Genomic DNA, 18,895 nt, shown 5'->3' with positions numbered 1-18,895 from the left:
GAAAATACTATTACAGAGATTCCCTTTTACATGAATCTAGAAATTCAAGTGGTTCCAGTTAGAATTGCAGCTAGTCTTTTAAAAAAATAGAATGGGAGAAGGTGATTATAACATTTTTAGGAAGAAATAAATAGACAACAATAGGCAAGAATTTTTTAAGAGGAGGTTAATTTGTGGAGGCTTATTCTATTATTTTTTTTTAAATGATTTTTTATTATATTATGTTAGTCACCATACAGTACATCCCCGGTTTCCGATGTAAGGCTCGATGATTCATTAGTTGTGTATAACACCCAGTGCACCATGCAATACGTGCCCTCCTTACTACCCATCACCGGTCTATCCCATTCCCCCACCCCCCCTCCCCTCTGAGGCCCTCAGTTTGTTTCTCATAGTCCATAGTCTCTCATGTTTCATTCCCCCTTCTGATTACCCCCCTTTCTTTATCCCTTTCTTCCCCTACTGATCATCCTAGTTCTTATGTTCCATAGATGAGAGAAATCATATGATAGTTGTCTTTCTCTGCTTGACTTATTTCACTTAGCATTATCTCCTCCAGTGCTGTCCATGTTGTAGCAAATGTTGAGAACTCGTTCTTTCTGATAGCTGAGTAATATTCCATTGTATATATGGACCACAACTTCTTAATCCAGTCATCTGTTGAAGGGCATCTCGGCTCCTTCCACGATTTAGCTATTGTGGACATTGCTGCTATTAACATTGGGGTGCATATGGCCCTTCTCTTCACTACGTCTGTATCTTTGGGGTAAATACCCAGTAGTGCAATGGCTGGGTCATAGGGTAGCTCAATTTTTAACTTTTTAAGGGACCTTGTGGAGGCTTATTCTAGATAAAGCCCAGCAATCAGGGTGGTGTCGTATTGACAGAACAGCTGGAAGTGAACGAAACAAAATAAAGTCCAGAAACAGATCCATGGATACAGGAGAATTTACTTGGTGATTAGGATGGCTTTTTAAAACCGTGGGGAAAGACTAAATTTCAGTAACCAATGTTGGAAAAGTTATCTGCCCATATGTTAAAAAAATTCATGTTCTATTATCAAGCTATATCATTCAGGCTAAATGAAAAAGCCCTATATTAAATATAAAGGAATTGAAAGGAAATATTGGAGATTATTTTTTTTTTGTATTCTTGCTTATATTCTGTGTAAGGCCTTCCTGAACAAGACAGAGGAAACTTTAGATGCAGGAAAAGAAAAGATGGAAAAATTTGTTTACAAAAAATTAAAAACTTCCCTATGATCAAAGAAATTGTAAGCAAAGCTAAAGTTCAAGCCATGAGGACAAACTATTTGCAATACACAGTACATGACAATACATATTATTACAGTATATGAAGAAATCCTATGAATTTTTTCTGAATGAAGAAAAACACTAATGGTGGGCACAGAGAAATGAACAAAATGACCAAAAAACACAAAAAAATTCTGAACCTTACTACTAATCAGGAGAATATTAATTAAAAAAAAGATAGATATTGGGTGCCTGGGTGGCTCAAGTCAGTTCAGCGTCTGCGTTCTGCTCGGGTCATGATCTCAGGGCCCTGGGATCAAGCCCCGCATCGGGCTCCCTGCTGGCAGGGAACCTGCCTATCCCTCTCCTCCCTGCTTGTGCTCTCTCTCTCTCTCTCAAATAAGTAAATAAAATCTTTAAAAAGATGTAGTATCTTTTTTGGCTCCCAGATTAGCACAGATTACTGAGATTATAAAAGTTAGCACTTATTGAATACTTGCCGTTTGCTATATATGTGCTTTATATATTGACATTCTTTTTTTTTTTTTTTTAAAGATTTTACTTATTTATTTGACACAGAGAGAGACAGCCAGCGAGAGAGGGAACACAAGCAGGGGGAGTGGGAGAGGAAGAAGCAGGCTCATAGCAGAGGAGCCTGATGTGGGGCTCGATCCCATAACGCTGGGATCACGCCCTGAGCTGAAGGCAGACGCTTAACCGCTGTGCCACCCAGGTGCCCCTATACATTGACATTCTTATCCTCCTAATAACCTTATTAGATATATTGGATATGTATGATTATTATCCACACTTTATAGATGAGGTTTTAATCGAAACTTACATTATTAACATTATACATTAACAGTTAGAAATCTGTAATTTATACTTGATTCTCTGCATACTACCTTTTTTGTATCCCACATCTTCCTCTTTTCTGGATTTACTTTTTGTTTGCTGATACATGTCTTCTAGTAATTCATTCATGGAACAACTGAAGAACTTTGATGATGTTGTCCATTGTTTTCTAGCACACAACACTGAAATCCATTTGGTTTTTAGTTTTTGTAGGTAATTTGTTTTAATCTTTGGAAAACTTAAAGGATTTTCTCTTACTCACTGAACTATTTTATTATGAGGATATATTTTTCTTTGACCATGGTAAATTATTTTCTTAATGGTTTTTCTTCCTGATATTTTGCTTTTTTTCCCCTTTGAAACATGTAAATAGATGTTAAGACTTTAGGGTATATTAGTATGTTTTATAATCTTCCCCCACCTCCCTATTTTCTATCTTTTTACTGTTTTTGTTTTGGGTAGAATCTATGAGCTTGATTTTGAATTTAAACTTCTAGCACTATCCATTGTACTATTTACTCAGTCTACTGATTAAAAAAAATTTGTTGATGATATAACACTATATGTTTATTATACTTCAATAAAAAATGTTTGTATGATAATTTTTAAAGTACCATATATCTAATTTGGTTTTTTTTTTCCACAGATATAGTTTCTAAAATATCTCTGGAAATATGCTCAAACTGGATCCTTCTATTTGCTCTATTTTGTGTGTTTTAGTATTGGTTCTTGACATTATTAAATTGATTATTGATTATTTGGTATCTCTCTTTTATGGTTCTCTGCTTATGTTTGTGTTTACAATTCCTTATTTGCCTACCCATGAGTCCTTGTTTTATTAAGTTGTCTCCAGTGACTCTGGGTGAGTAAAAATGCAATATGGAGAATTTTCTGAAGAGCAGTGTAATCTCTGCAAGTATTACAGTTTGGTTTCGTCCAAATATTAATTTATCAAGCAAAAACTGAAATCAGAACAAATTAAAATGTACAAAACTCCAATCCCAGTGGCAGAGTCAAAATTTTCCTGTATTCACAGTTACTCAGCAATAGGAAGCATTTCACAAATATCCAAACGTAAAAGTGGCAAAAATGGAAATAAATGGGAAAGGAGCACTACATACCAAAATGTAAACTAAGGACACTAGAAATAGAAAGCCAAAAAGGGCAAGTCAAGTAAGAGACTGCATAGGTAACTCTTTTCCTCAAGGCATTGGTAGCAGTGGAAAAAAATTATACGTCTGGCAAAGACAAGAAGAGAATTCAAGAAAAGACTCTCTCAATCTCTCTCCCTCTCCCTCTATCTCTCTCTCACACAGACACGTACATACACACACACGACTACAATTTAGCCTATAGCAAATAAAGATATTACCAGTTTATTTTTAGTTTGGTAATAATTTTTAAAATGTTTTAAAATAGTGCATTCACATTGTTCACCATTCAAAAAAAAAACCCACAAAAAATATTCATTGGAAATTCTCCCTTCATCCTGTCTTCTGTCTAGTTTCATTTCCTAAAAACAACAATGTTACTAATTCCTGGGTATCCTTCCAGAGATATTCTGCATATACAAAAAAATTTAAATTACACGTATATACATATAGTTTTCCTTAACCATTTCCTTTACCTAAATGATAGCATATTATAAACTGTGTGGTACCTTCTTTTAAAAGATATTATTTGAAGATTTTTCCATTGTATTACGTTAATTATGTCTTCATTTTTTGAGAGTTTTATTGAAGCATAATTCACATTCTATATAATTCATCCATTTAAAGTGTACAATTCAATGACTTTTAGTATATTTATAGAGTTGTGCAATCATCACTGTCATCAGTTTTAGAACGCTTTCATTACCCAGAAAAAAAAAAACCCAAACCAAACCCGTACCCCTTAGCAACCACTCCCTACTCCCTCTATCCTTCCCAGCCCCAAGCAACCACCAATTTACTTTCTGTCTCTATGGATTTGCCTATTCTAGAATTTCATATACATGAAATGATACAGTGGCTGTTTACACTTTGTATAATGTTTTCAAGGTTCACCCATGTTGTAGTATGGAACCAGTCTCTTTTTGAGAATGGACGGATGGCTAAAAAGACCCCATATATAAAATATATGTTTGGTTTGATATGTGGATGTCTATTAATTCCATTGCATTAATCACATTGATAATTCCGTGTATTTATATAGCAGTCACTCATCTCTATGTATTAATTCTCATCAATTACTTTAAAAAGAATCCCCTTCAGATGTTGTTAAGGTAACACAGTTTCTTAGGGAGATACTAAGCCCAACGCCCTGCTATATAGATTTATTTCACACAAAGAACTTTGTAGTAGAGGTCCTCCCTGATTGGTTGTTGGCGGTGGAGTTGAATGTTTTATCTGATTTAGAGGCAAGCTGAAGGTGTGTCCTAACTTCACCGTTTTTCCAGGGTATTTCATTTTTACACTTTGTACCAACCCTCAGTTTCTTCTTGAAAGGAGGTGGGTACATGTAGATTGCACGTGTTTCTATCTTCCCTCCTGTTCTAATGGAGAAAGGGCTTTACCTTCTCTCAGAGGTCAGTGTCACCTGGTGTCCTTTGCATCTGATGCCAGTCTTGCTTTCCAGGTACCTCAGGTGTCTCTTTTCTCTCCCTGTCTGCAGGCTTTCCCTCCTTCAGCTTACTTTCTAGCAGCACACATGCATCTTTTTATGTATGTATGATTAAAATGAGTCCCTTGAGCCCTCATTGACTTCTAGATACTGGCTATTCTCTCCTCATTCTGTCTTTGCTCCCTTGGTAATTCCTGAGAACATAAATTTGATAGTTGTCAACCTAAAGACAGCATTGGAAGCCAGTGAAATCTTTTTGCTTTTTCCAAGTATCAGACCCATATGTCCAACTGCCAACATGAAATCTCTACTGGGATGACTTAAAGGTATTTCAAACAAGAATAACCCGGAGAAAATCCTCTTTATATATCCTCTTCTGCCCCCGAGGCTGCCATTCCCAGCTGACAACTTGCTCCTCCTCTAGCTTTTCCCATTCCAGGACCTGGTATCATTTTCCACTATTGATTGCTTTGAGTTGTTCTTGACACTTCAACCAATATTGTATATTCTGTTCCTAGCTATTTCTCAAATCTGTCTGCCTTTCTTATCTCTCCTCTCACCACCCTACTCAATGCATTATCACCTCTTGTGTGAATCACTGGAATCCCTCTTATTTCCCTCCTGCCACTCTTGCCCTCTTCCACTCTACTGAAGCCAAAGTGATCCTTTTAATTTATGAATTGCATATGTAATCCCCCTGCTTACAAGCCTTTCCTGGCTTAATGTCATTCTTAGGATAAAGTCTCCAATTTTTTTTTAAAGATTTTATTTATTTATTTGACAGAGAGAGAGGCAGCGAGAGAGGGAACACAAGCAGTGGGAGTGGGAGGGGGAGAAGCGAGCTTCCTGCTGAGCAGGGAGCCCCATGTGGGGCTGGATCCCAGAATGCTGGGATCATGCCCTGAGCCAAAGGCAGACGCTTAACGACTGAGCCACCCAGGCACCCCTAAAGTCTCCAATTGTTACAGAGCCTCCAAAATCCTGCTTAATCAGCTTGCTCACCTACCTTTGTGTTCCCAACTCTCATGGCTCTCCTCCAGATTGTATAGTCCAGGCACTCCTGCTGCTTTTCAGTCTTTTTAATTTATGGGGCTCTTTCCCATCTCTCACTTTTCATGTATACTACTTTCTCTCTCTAGAGCATGCTATCCCCATAGCTTCATGCAGTTTTCTTCTTATCATTTAGCACAGTTTGTGCTATGCAGCTATTCGTGGGTGATTATGTTCAATGTCAATTTTCTCTAAAATATTCTAAGTTTCATGAGAGCAAGGACCTATGCCTCTCTGGCTCACCAAACAACAGAGCAACTGGTATATAGTGGATACTCAAAAATATATATCGGATATAAAAACAGGCAATAGCTAATCATTTTATGCCTGTTATGTGCCAAACACTGTAATACTTTTATATGTGGCATTTCATCTAATCCTTACTATCACCTCCATGAGGTATTATGTCTCTTATTTTTGCACTTGAGGAACAGAAAATTGGAGAAGCTAAGCAATTTTTTCAAGGAAGGGAAGGCTTATTTAGGATTCCAACTTTGGTCTGTCTGGATTGCAATCTGGTGAATGTTCCATTGTACCAGTTTGCTTTTGGGGCAAATAGTAATAGATGAATCAGCCAGTGTATTTGTCCTACACTAATTCTTTATTCGTCAGGTATCAGTGAAGGGAGCCTGGAGAGAATGAGGGCACAGTTGAGAAGTGACTGAAACTACAGAACCACTTAGACCCCGGGTATGTGTGCAGTGTAGGTAGATGGGGACATCAGGGGGATTCTCGCTATTAGGGAGTTATGAGCAGATGAGGGCATTGAGTGCTCAGGGATGGATGGGCACTAGAAGGAAGAGGGAAACAGATGCAGTCTTCCTTACTTTGAAACGTTACCGGGGCCTTGCCGTGATTATTTTGGAGGGTATCAGAAATAAATACTAAAAATGATTCAGATCTACTGCTTCCTCATCAATCTTATGAAAATATTCACTCCTCTATGTGGAGTGAGAGCCTTGTTTTATTTATATTTGTTTCTTTGGCAGGGGTCAGTATCTGGCAAGGCCACTGGATCATATTTGCTAATTGAATGAATGGACGAATGAATATATGTATTGATCAATAAAAACGCTTTTCTTTACATATCATTCTTCTCTTAGGAACTTCTAGGTACCCTGGATTAAACAGGGGATTAGCTCTAAAGATGGGGATTTCAGTACCTTTGCCAGGCACCATGGAGATATTATAGAGCATTGGGTTTTTGGCAGAGATTATAAGATCTGGATATTGTTATTGAAATACTTAGCATTGTGAGTAAAAGTTCTAGGAAACTTCATGGTCTCTGGGACAGTATTTGAATTCAAGGGGAAAGGAACTTATTTTGGAAACTTCAAGCAGGAACTCTGCATTAAATAAATACAATTATTTATTGGAATTTATTAAACATTCTTAAAGGCTTTGGGAATTTCTAGAAAATGTAACCATGGAAACTATGGGAGTGTTGAGAACAGTGAAAGTGTCTACAGAAGTAATTTTTATATTTATATAGAATATAAGCACTTTATGAATTTAGGAAATAATTCATAGACTAGTTTGTCCAAAAAATATAAATTTTGATACAACATATTAAAATGTAGAATAGAGGTTATTTTCTCAATATTTATTAGTCAGGTACTATAGTCTAAGCTCTCTCTTAAGCATTAATTATGGATTTATGCAATAATAGATATAATTTTTTTAAACAAAGAGGATATAAATATCTTTCTTTAAGAAATTTAGTAATGTTTTAGGATTTGGGTTTTTTGTTTTGTTTTGTTTTGGGTTTTTTTTCCCAGTTAGAAGCAGCAATTGAAAGCTGGAGAAAAAAAATAACTTTAAAAAAATGAAAATCTCACCCTGTTCTGGACATATTGCCTTCTCTCAGGTCAAGCAGAGACAGAAAGAGAGTATTTATTTTCAAATAAAAAAATATTTGATGGGGGAAATAAACTCACTGAATAGAATGTTTGCTACATGGGCCTATGCCTGAATAGCCTCTTTCAGGAACAAATCATTTATTTTATGGGTATTCATTTTTTTTCTTCAGGGTTAAAGTGTGAAAATATATTTGTTAACTAGCAATTGGTCTCATTATTTTTCTTAAGGAAATGAATAAAAAACCCCACAGGAAAATAAGATCTGTGTGTCCTTGGCTTTGACACTAATCGTAACATGTAAAAATGTAATGATTCCATTGCCTGAGAGCTACCAGTTTATGCCCTTCCACATATATATGGATCATTCACCATAATGACTGAAGAGGGATTTTGTCCTCAAACTTATGGTTAGTATAGATTCATCAATGATCTATAGAGGTAATAAAATTACGTGGATAAAGCCAAACTATAGTTTAAATCTGACCTCATGTTTCTCAAAAGGTATACTTTTCACTTTTAGGTCTTCTGGGGATTACAAGGTCTAGATTTCTTTTTGAGACTCAAGACATCAAAGCAACCAGAGCACCATGGACCTTGTTTCAAATGGCAACACCAATGAACATGGGAATGCAGATAGCTCTCTCAGAACCTGCTGTCATTTCTTTTGGGTCGATACCTCTACCCTACTATCATAGGGTCGTTTAATTCTTTGAGGAAGCTCCATACTGTTTTCCAGAGTGGCTGTGCCAAGTACATTCCCACCCATAGTGCACCAGGGTACCCTTTTCTTTAATCCCTTACCAATACTTGTTATCTTTGTTTTGGGTTTTTTGTCTTTTTTTTTTTTTTTTGATGAAAGTCACACTAACAGATATGAAGTGATATCTCATGGTGGTTCTGATTGCATTTCCCTGATGATTAATTAGTGATATTGAGCACACTTTACTATTACTTGTTTATTTGTATGTCTTCTTTAAAGAAATGTTTAGTCAGTTCCTTTGTCCATTTTAAAATTTAAAAAAATTTTTTTAAGAAAATGTTTATTTAAATTCCAGTTAGTTAACATACAGTGTAATATTAGATTCAGGTGTACAATTTAGTGATTCAGCACTTCCACACAACATCCAGTGCTCATCACAGCAAGTGCTCTCCTTTATCCCCTATCACCTATTTAACTCATCCCTCCACCCACCTCCCCTCTAGTAACCATCAGTTTGTTCTCTAGAGTTAAGAGTCTGTTTCTTGGTGTGCCTCTCTCTTTTTTTCCCCTGTGATTGATTTGTTTCTTAAATTCTACATACGAGATCTCACTCACTAACCTATTTTTTTTTTTTTAATGGAGTGATTGCCAGGAACTGGGAGGCGGAGGATATGGGGAGGTGATAGCCAAAGGGTACACAGTTCAGTTATTGAAGATGAACAGGTCCTAGAGATCTGCCCACAGGAAACAATACTGTGTTATATACTCAAACATTTGCTCAGAAGGTATATCTTAGGCTAAGTGTTCTTGTCACAAAATAATAATAATATAATAAATGAAAAGGGTGGGAGGAAACTTTTGGAAAGAATGGGTAGATTTAGGATGATGGGTACATGGTTATGTACCTATCTCCAAACTCATTAAGTTGTATACATGAAATATGTACATATACATATTTTTTGTATGTTGATTATATACCAATATTTTTTAATATTAAAGTTGTTTTTTAAAAAAAGACACCACCAAGTTGGTCACTCTGAATTCTTTGAGGTCTAATGGAGAGAAGAGCCGCGCAACACCATCCGAAGATTCAAAAAATAAAACAAAGAAAGCCTGGAATGAGAGAAGGCACAGATTCTTTTCTATTCTTATGAAAACAGCAGCACCTTCTGGCATTTTCCTTTCAGAATTTGGGATTCAGAGGATTGATCTGATACAGTTGGTAATTTTACTTAAAGACCTTCCTATTAAATAGATTCAAAATATTTTTGAAGAACAGATGGTATAGACTAGAGGAAGAGATAAACATTGTATGTTAAACATTTTATTGATCAATTAAAATATCATAATTTAAAATGTTGATTCTACTATGAGAGTTATGCATGTCTGTATGTGACTGAGAAAGACAGAGAGAGTGTACACGGGGAGTGGGATGCGGATTTATTATCCAAAGTTAAAACTGCCCCTCCCCCAAGCTCCCCACCCCTCCCACCTCGCCCACAGGCAGGCAGACAGACAGATGGCTTTTCTTCAAGGTGTTAAGGAAGCTGGCTTTCAGTCTTGAATCACGTGCCTCTGGGCACTTTGAAAACTGCCTCTTCTGCCTATTTTTAAGACCAGTTTGAAAGAAAATGATAGGCAGAGTAGAATAAAGAAACCACCTGTGTGGATTTGATAAAAAGGCAGGCTATAAAGTTACCAGCTCTTTGAAAAGAATTTCGTTATAGAAAGAATGCATCTTTACCTTCTAGCTCTTCTTTGTTCTGCCTTTTCTACAATAGAATGAATTCTTGATAAACGAATACCATCATCTGTGTAAATTAGGCTACTTGACACTAATTTTTTTAAATATTTTTTATTTTGTTGTATTAGTCACCATACAGTACATCCCCAGTTTTGACACTAATTTTCAACCACACTAAACTTTCATCCCTGTGAACTATTTACGTATGAGAATTCCCATTCTATTTTAAGAGTACCTTTTTTGTGTGCCAGCCATTCTCATAAATTGTATAGACAGACTATTGGATAAATTGTTAGATTCACCAAAAGTTAAGCAAGACTACAAAGGAAAGAAAACACCACCAAATTACTGTTTCAAATGGCATTAAAACTTACTTCTCCATTTGTGCATATATTTATGGGAAAGTATTGTGGGTCAGGCTGAATGTAGAAACAATTGTGTTTAATTGTTAATTATGGAAGGTACAGGAAAATGACAAGCCCACAAATAGTCCTTGTATGTCCTGCTCTGCCCTTGCATGCCATCACGCTCCCTCAGAAGTCTGAGCTATGTCCAAAGTTGGTTGTAAGCTGTGTTTTTGACAATAGCAGGGTTGTAATGGAAACTGTCTTCACCACCTAAGTTATGGGGCCTGATACAGTGAATACCATAGAAGCAGTGGGCCGGCCTGCCCTAAATTATGCCTGTTAATGTGACCCCATCATTATTCCCAGGATCTGTGCCCTTCGCCCTTGATCTCATTTCTACAGGATTTAGACAAGTGTCAGACCCTTGGAATGCTACACAATAGTGACCTTGATTCCCTGACTTTGCTGTGAAAAAAAAAATGAGTTTAAATCTAGTGTTGAAATGATACGGAATGCCTTGTAACCAGATTAGTCCCAATACAAAAGAATCCCCAGCCCTCTGTCAGAGACATCTGCCTTTTGATTTGGTTCAGGCTTTCTGGTCATAAGGGAGCTAGTGCATTTACAGAAGACTAAAGCCTCTTTGTTGTTGGTATATTTGATACATGGGGAAATTCAGGTGATTCCTCCTTAGTGTTAACTTTCCAGATATTATTTTTAAGGCTTTGTCCTTATTATTGTCAAAATACAGCTCTTTAAGGGGAAAAAAAAAACCACTGCTTGGCAAAAGATGCTAAAATAAAGATGGTGGGATGTTTAGTGCTTGATAGATGAACAAGTGGAAAGGGGGTATAATTCGGAACCAAGAGGTGCCACCCCAAGGCTGGTCCTGAGCTCCTTTGGGGGGAAAAAGCAGTCTTTAATTACATCTGGTACTTGTTAATTCTTTTTGGAGTCTCTCCCCAGATCTGTTCCCCTATCAGCCTCCCATCAAGCAACAGAAATTCCAGATGGTTCCCTCCATATGCCCGTGCTCATTCTCTCAAGTAGGATAGATTGGTCACTGACAGAGTAGGATGGAACAGCCTTGGTCAAAGCAAGGCAGGATGAAAAGCATCAGGCCACCGTTTTAGAGGTGGTCTATCATTTATGTTTTTAAGTGGGTTGTATAAATAACTGTTTCTGAGTGATTTTTTTCCTGAAATGTTTTGAGGAATTTCATGGAAATGAGGCTACTTAGTGAAAGTGGCATATTGATCCTAATTTTCCACACCTGGAGGGGAGAAACATCTACTACAAGCTGTCATTATAGTTGAGGGTTGGTCAGTTTGGACCTGCAGCTGATTTGCTGTGGAGACTATATTGGAATGAATTTTTCTCCCTTTGTTACTTGCAATGATAGCTGTAGTCTCTGTTACTGTGATATGAAAATTCCCTTATAGAAATGTTTATAGGGCGGGGCGCCTGGGTGGCACAGCGGTTAAGCGTCTGCCTTCGGCTCAGGGCATGATCCCGGCGTTGTGAGATCGAGCCCCACATCAGGCTCCTCTGCTATGAGCCTGCTTCTTCCTCTCCCACTCCTCCTGCTTGTGTTCCCTCTCTCTCTGGCTGTCTCTATCTGTGTTAAATAAATAAATAAAATCTTTAAAAAAAAAAAAAAGAAATATTTATAGGGCATATGTTTCTTTCATCTTAGCAGAATTTTGTTATTAGGCACATTAATAGACTTTCCATTTTGAAGTAGTTGGGAAAAAAGATGAGGTCAACCTCTATATAATGAAAAAATATACATTGATCTTGAACAATATGGGAGTTAGGGTTCTGATCCCCTACACTGTGCAGTCAAAAATCTTTATATAACTTTTGACCCCCTCAAACGTAACTAGTAATAGCCTATTGTTGACTAGAAGGCTTACCAATAACATAAACAGTTGGTTAACATGTATTTTGTATGTTACATATATTATCTACTGTCGTCTTTCAGTAAGTAAGCTGGAGAAAAGAAAATCATAAGGAAGATAAAGGACATTTGCAGTAAGTACTGTATTACAGTATTTACAAAAAAAAAAAAAATCCGTGTATAAGTGGACCCATGCAGTTCAAACCCATATTGCTCAAGGGTCAACTGTATTATCATTTCAAGTATACCACATTGTACTTATTTTTTATCTATCCTCATCTGATGATAGGACCCATGTCTTACTCATGGCTGATTTCCCACCACCCAACAAGATTTGGCACATCATGGGGAAGGAAAAGAAAGAAGAAAAGGTGAATAGACGGGAAATTTCATTCATTTTTTTTTTTAACATTTTATTTATTTATTTGATAGAGAGCACCAGAAGGCAGGAGGGAGAGGGAGAAGCGGGCTCCCTGCTGAGCAGAGAGCCTGATATGGGGCTCGATCCCAGGACCATGGGATCATGATCTGAGCCAAAGGTAGATGCTTAACTGACTGAGCCACCCAGGAGCCCCTAGACAGGAAATTTCAAAGTGGAAGGTGGCACAGAAAGCAATAAGAACAATGTTTCTACTCTTGTCTTCATCCTGTACTTCCCCTCGAATACCTATTAGATTTTACATGCAGGGTGTGTGTGTGTCTGTGTGTGTCTGTGTGTGTTCTTTGGTGTTATTTCTGAGTATCTATAGTTCCAGTTCCTCAGAAAATAAAAGTGAGAATCATAGCTATAGTCTCTATTCTCATGGAGCTTACAAGAGTTAGGCTGTCTATGATTTGTGTGAAATTTGTTGGTATATTTGGAGTGGATAAGGCAACTGAAAGGAAAAATTTCTTCTAAGAAGGATATGTGATGAAGACCAAAAGGAAAACTTTAGATTCTGTGTTATTGTCATATTTTACCTGATAAAATTTGTTAAAAAGAAGCCTAATATCATGCTTTTATGTGCGTGAGTACTCCGTGAATGAGAGAAAATAGTTTTTGAAGCAATTTAATCATTATGTACAATCAGGCCCAGCAGCCAAACGTTGGTAGTTTGTGCCAAAGGTTGGAAGAAATGCCATCGGTGTAGAACTCTTGTTTTTTTTTTTTTTTTAAGGTGCTGACTTGAAATAATTTCTGTCTTGCTTTTGAAATCATATAAAACTCATGAACTCACAAAATGTGTATTAAACCTAGAACATTCTCTAGGTATTTCACTCTTTTGTTTGAATGTTTTTAAAGTACCTGAGATGAAATTGAAATATATATTTATTTTTATCTGTTTAGCCTGCTTGTTCATTTTGTATTACTTACTAATGTGCTCTTGAATTTAATAAACTCGGCAGATCTGGGCAACATTTATTTAACAACTTTATCTTTAATGTCACAGTAAGCATTAGGGATTTTTAAAAATGGACGGTTGCTTCCCCTAAGAAAGTTACAGTGGGTGAGAAAGTCACAATTACACTGAGGAACAGCCGAGTGACAGTTACCTCCTTACATATACTAATTATGGATAAAATTATAATCAAATGTTTTAATGTTATGTTATCAGGAGGTAGAGAGATTTCCGTGGGGGGAGTGGTGGGTCCAAAGGGGAGAAGACAGGAAATGTCTTCCCAGCAGAGCTAGACCTTGGGTCGATTCTGGTGGGTGAGTGGGTGGCGCTGATGCAGTTGGGCCACAGCCATACCTTGAGAACCGTTGTTCTCCTCTCCAACTGAGAGACAAGGGAGAGGAGAAAGTGTATGCTGGAGGCCTACAGATGTCACACTTTAATTCTGCTTACACTTTATTGACTACAATTCAATCATGTGGCTTCGCCTAACTACAAAAGAGGCTAGAAGGGGTGCCTGGGTGGCACAGCGGTTAAGCGTCTGCCTTCGGCTCAGGGCGTGATCCTGGCATTCTGGGATCGAGCCCCACATCAGGCTCCGCCGCTGTGAGCCTGCTTCTTCCTCTCCCACTCCCCCTGCTTGTGTTCCCTCTCTCACTGGCTGTCTCTATCTCTGTCGAATAAATAAAATCTTAAAAAAAAAAAAAGAGGCTAGAAAAGATGGTCTAACTGTGAACCCAAGAGAAAAGGGAAATAGTTGGTTTAAAACCCTAGAGTCTCTGCCACAGGAGGGTGTGGCAGTCTTATAGCTAGGGAATAGTTGGGGACTCGGAAAGACAACCTCTGAGATGTTAATTTGGAGGGCAGGTCCTTAAGAACAGCAGGGTATGCTGTTTCCTGGAATGAGCCATGAGATTATGTTAACAAAATTCCTTAAAACCTTTACATGTGTCAGTGATTACAGTACTTGAATTCAGGCAGAAACATTTATTTGAGTTCTTTAATTTGTGTTGAATTACTACTAAGCCATAGAAAATAACGCTTAATACTTTGGCATACATGAAATATTTACTGTTTTAAATGAGAATTTTTATTCACGTATTGCCCTATTGTTACATTCAGACAAAAATCTATGTTTCCTTTCTCCTGAAGTTATATGGAAACTTTATGAAAGGGGAGATGAAGAACAATGGTTTTAAGTTGTCCAATGAATTCTACAAGCATGCCAGACTAATTGACAACAGTACCGGTAATGAAAATACCCAGCATTTCTTGAGCACAAGCCTGATCTTTGCTCTATGTGGTAGAAACATAAATTGGGAAACACAAATGTCTCTCTAAATCAGTAGGTTGAGAATGACTTACTAGTACTGTGTAAGCGCTTTAGATCTATGAACTCATTTCACCCTCACGAAAACCCTATGAATGAAGCAGGTATTTTTATTATTCCCATTTTACAGATTAGATAACTGAGGGACAAAGAGATAAAGGTGTTGGTTCACACAGTTAATAAGTGACAGAGCTGGGATTCACATCCAAATAATCTGACTTCAGGGGCCATATCTGTGGTTCCCTACGTCCTGGAAACTATAGCCAAAGTGAAGGGAAGGGACATTGGATAGGGAACCTTTAGTGCATTTGCACTAAGTAAGCCTGCGCAGGGGAGGGTGTGTGTGTGCCTGGGTGGCTCAGTTGGTTAAGCATCTGACTCTTGATTTCAACTTGGGTCATAATCTCAGGGTTATGGGATCGATCCCTGCATTGGGTTCTGTGCTCAGCAGGGAGTTTGCTTGAGGATTCTCTTTCTCTGCCTCCCTCTCAGCCCCTCCCCACCCTCTAAAAAATAAGAAATAAAATACATAGGTTTGGGGGTTTGGAGCATAAACACGCCTTTTGGCCATAACACTTGGTTTGTGGGGCAGGGGAAGAATGTATTAATCATGTGTTGTTTTTTTTTCCTCCCGTGTCCTTATTAAGACCTAGTCTTTAACAAACTATTTGTTCTTCTAGTTGCTACACCTGTCCTGGCATGGGTAGCAATGTAAGCATCTCCTGAATTGCCTGGAGACCCCCCACGTAAATCACTGGAGGAGAGAAAGCAATTCTTGTTTTTCTTATGTGTCTGAGCAATTTCTTTTTCTTCTACAGACAGGACTGTCCTTGTGGATACAAATCTTCCATTCCTCAAAGGCCTTTATGTGATGGGGACATTAGAATTCCCTGTATACAGAAGCAATGTTCTGAGTGTGGCGTGCATGGTCATTGCAGGCGGGGAGTTGAAAGCTGGTAAGTACAGGGCACAACGATTGGGAGCCCAGTGGGAATTAACTCTGTGAGAAAGGCCTTGGAAAATGGTGGTATCATCCAGCAGGTTGGTTAATGGAGTTTAGGGAGGGTTAAGGGAAGGGGCAAGTTAATTAGGAAAGTTTCTCCTCTACAAGCTTTAGACAACACAGAGGTGACTTTGATGGGTCATTCCCATGTCCACCTGCTGTTATCAGGCCATACTTCTGGCCCTAGGGTTCCCATGCTGCTGCTCATGGCAGGGCTCCTGGCTCCCTGCAGGCCACAGATCAATTCTGCCTTTGGTCCTTTGTACAAGAATTTACCTATGGCTTAGTCTTTCAGAAGGAACAATTAATCAATTGTTGTGAAACAATTACCTTTGTCTAGTTCCAAAACTTTTTTAAAAATTTTAATTCCAGGGCATCTGGGTGGCTCAGTCAGTTAAGCATCTACCTTTGGCTCAGGGTCCTGGGATCAAGCCCTGCATCTGGCTCCCGGCACAGTAGGGAGTCTGCTTCTCCCTCTCCCTCTGCTACTCCCCCTGCTTATGATCTTTCTCTCTGAAATAAATAAATAAATTCTTCAAAAAAATTTTTAATTCCTGTATAGTTAACAGTGCTATATTAGTTTCAGATGTATGATACAGTGTTGCAACAATTCTGTACATTAGTCAGTGCTCATCATGGTAAGTGTCCTCTTAATCCTCTTCACCTGCTTTACCCATCTCCCCACCTACCTCTCTTCTGGTGACCACCAGTTTGTTCTCTATGGGTAAGAATCTGTTTGTCTTTTTTTGAAAAATGTCTGTTCATGTCTTTTGCCCATTTGTTAATTGGATTATTCATTTTCGGGGTATTGAGTTTTATAAGTTCTTTATATATTTTGGATACTAACCCTTTATCAGATATGTTATTTGAAAATATCTCCTCCCATTTAGTAGGTTGCCTTTTAGTTTTGTTGATTGTTTCCTTTGCTATGCAGAAGCTTTTTATTTTGATGTAGTCCCAATAGTTTAGTTTTGCTTTTGTTTCCCTTGCCACAAGAGACATAACTAGAAATATATTGCTATGGCCTATGTCAAAGGGGTTGCTGCCTGTGCTCTCTTTTAGGATTTTTATGGTGTCAGGTCTCACATTTAGGTCCTTAATCCTTGTTGAGTTTATTTTTGTGTATGGTGTAAGAAAGCAGTCTATTTTCGTTCTTTTGCACGTAGCTGTCCAGTTTTCCCAATACCATTTGTTGAAGAGACTGTCCTTTTCTCATTGCATAATCTTTCCTGCTTTGTCAAAGATGAATTCACCATATAATCATGGGTTTTTTTCTGGGCTCCCTATTCTGTTCCATTGATCAATGTGTCTGTTTTTGTGCCAGTACCATACTTTTTTGAGTACTACAGCTTTGTAGTATTTCTTGAAATCTGGGATTGTGACACCTCCAGTTTTGTTGTTCTTTTTCCAGATTGCATTGGCTATTCAGGGTCTTTTGTGGATCCATACAAATTTTAGGATTATTTGTTCTAGTTTTGTGAAAAATGCTGTTGGTATTTTGATAAAGATTGCATTAAATGTGGGGAGTGCTTTGGGTTATGTGGACGTTTGAACAATATTCTCTAAATCCATGAGCATGGAATATCTTTCCATTGCTTTGTGTCATCTTCAGTTTCTTTCACCATTATTTTATAGTTTTCAGAGTATAGGTCTTTCACCTCCTTGATTGTTTATTCCTAGGTATTTCATTATTTTTGGTGCAATTATAAATAGGAATGTTTTCTTAATTTCTCTTTCCACTACTTCATTATTAGTGTATAGAAATACAATGGAATTCTGTATATTGATTTTGTGTCCTGCTGTATTACTGAATTCATTTATCAGCTCTAGTAGTTTTTTGGTGGAGTCTTTAGGATTTTCTATATAGAGTATCATGACATCCGCAAACAGTAAAAGTCTTACTTCTTCCTTACCGATTTGGGTGCCTTTTTATTTCTCTCTGTTTCTGATTGCTATGGCTAGAACTTCCAATACTATGTTGAATAAAGTGGTGAGAGTGCACATCACTGTCTTGTTCCTGACCTCAGGGGACAAGCCGTCAGTTTTTCATCATTGAGTATGATGCTAGCTGTGTTTTTTTTCATCTATGGCCTTTTTATGTTGGGGTATGTTCCCTCTAAACCTACTTTGTTGAGGGTTTATATCATGAATGGATCTTGTACTTTGTCATATGTTATTTCTGCATCTATTGAAATGATCATATGATGTTTATTCTTTCTCTTGTTGATGTGATGTATCACATTGACTGATTTGCAAATACTGAACCATCCTTGCATGCCAGGAATAAATCCCAGTGGATTATGATGAATGATTTTTTAAAATATATTGTTGGATTCAGTTTGCTAATATTTTGTTGAGGATTTTTGCATCAGTGTTTATCAGAGATAGTGGCCTGTAGTCTCTTTTTCTGTAGTACCTTTATCTGATTTTGGTATCAGGGTAATGCTGACCTCATAGAATGAATTTGGAAGCTTTCCTTTGTCTTCTATTGTTTTGGAATAGTTTGAGAATAAGCATTAACTCTTCTTTAAATGTTTCATAGAATTTACCTGTGAAACCGTCTGCTTCTGGACTTTTGCTTATCAGGATTTTCTTGATAGCTGGTTCAATTTTATTGCTGGTAATTGTTCTGTTCAAATTTTCTACTTCTTCCTCATTCCGTTTTGGGAGGTTATACGTTTCTGTGAATTGATCAATTTCTTCTGTTGTGTCCAATTTGTCGGCATGTAGTAGGCATATAATTTTTCATAATATTCTCTTAGTAAACTTTGGACTTCTGTGATGGTTATTATTTGTCGTCTTTCATTTCTGGTTTTGTTTATTTGTGTCTTCTCTCTCTCTCTCTCTCTCTCTCTCTCTCTCTCTCACTCTCTCTCT

General features: G+C 37.6%; 1 protein-coding gene across 8 annotated transcripts in view; it reads left to right on the top strand.

The window, feature by feature from the left end:
• Positions 1–18,895, top strand: part of PKHD1 (PKHD1 ciliary IPT domain containing fibrocystin/polyductin) — a 445,064-nt gene that overhangs the window by 263,751 nt on the left and 162,418 nt on the right. For all 8 annotated transcript variants that reach the window (XR_008956175.1, XM_048219586.2, XM_048219585.2 and 5 more), the window contains one exon: positions 15,834–15,971. Coding sequence is in view for 7 of the 8 variants with exons in the window: in XM_048219586.2 (XP_048075543.1) it covers positions 15,834–15,971 (138 nt within the window). In the remaining variant the exon portion in view is untranslated. The remainder of the gene's footprint in view (positions 1–15,833; positions 15,972–18,895) is intronic.

The sequence above is a fragment of the Ursus arctos genome, unplaced genomic scaffold, assembly GCF_023065955.2.
Source record: "Ursus arctos isolate Adak ecotype North America unplaced genomic scaffold, UrsArc2.0 scaffold_29, whole genome shotgun sequence".
Classification (NCBI taxonomy): Eukaryota; Metazoa; Chordata; class Mammalia; order Carnivora; family Ursidae; genus Ursus; species Ursus arctos.
This window is presented reverse-complemented; position numbering and strand designations above follow the sequence as displayed.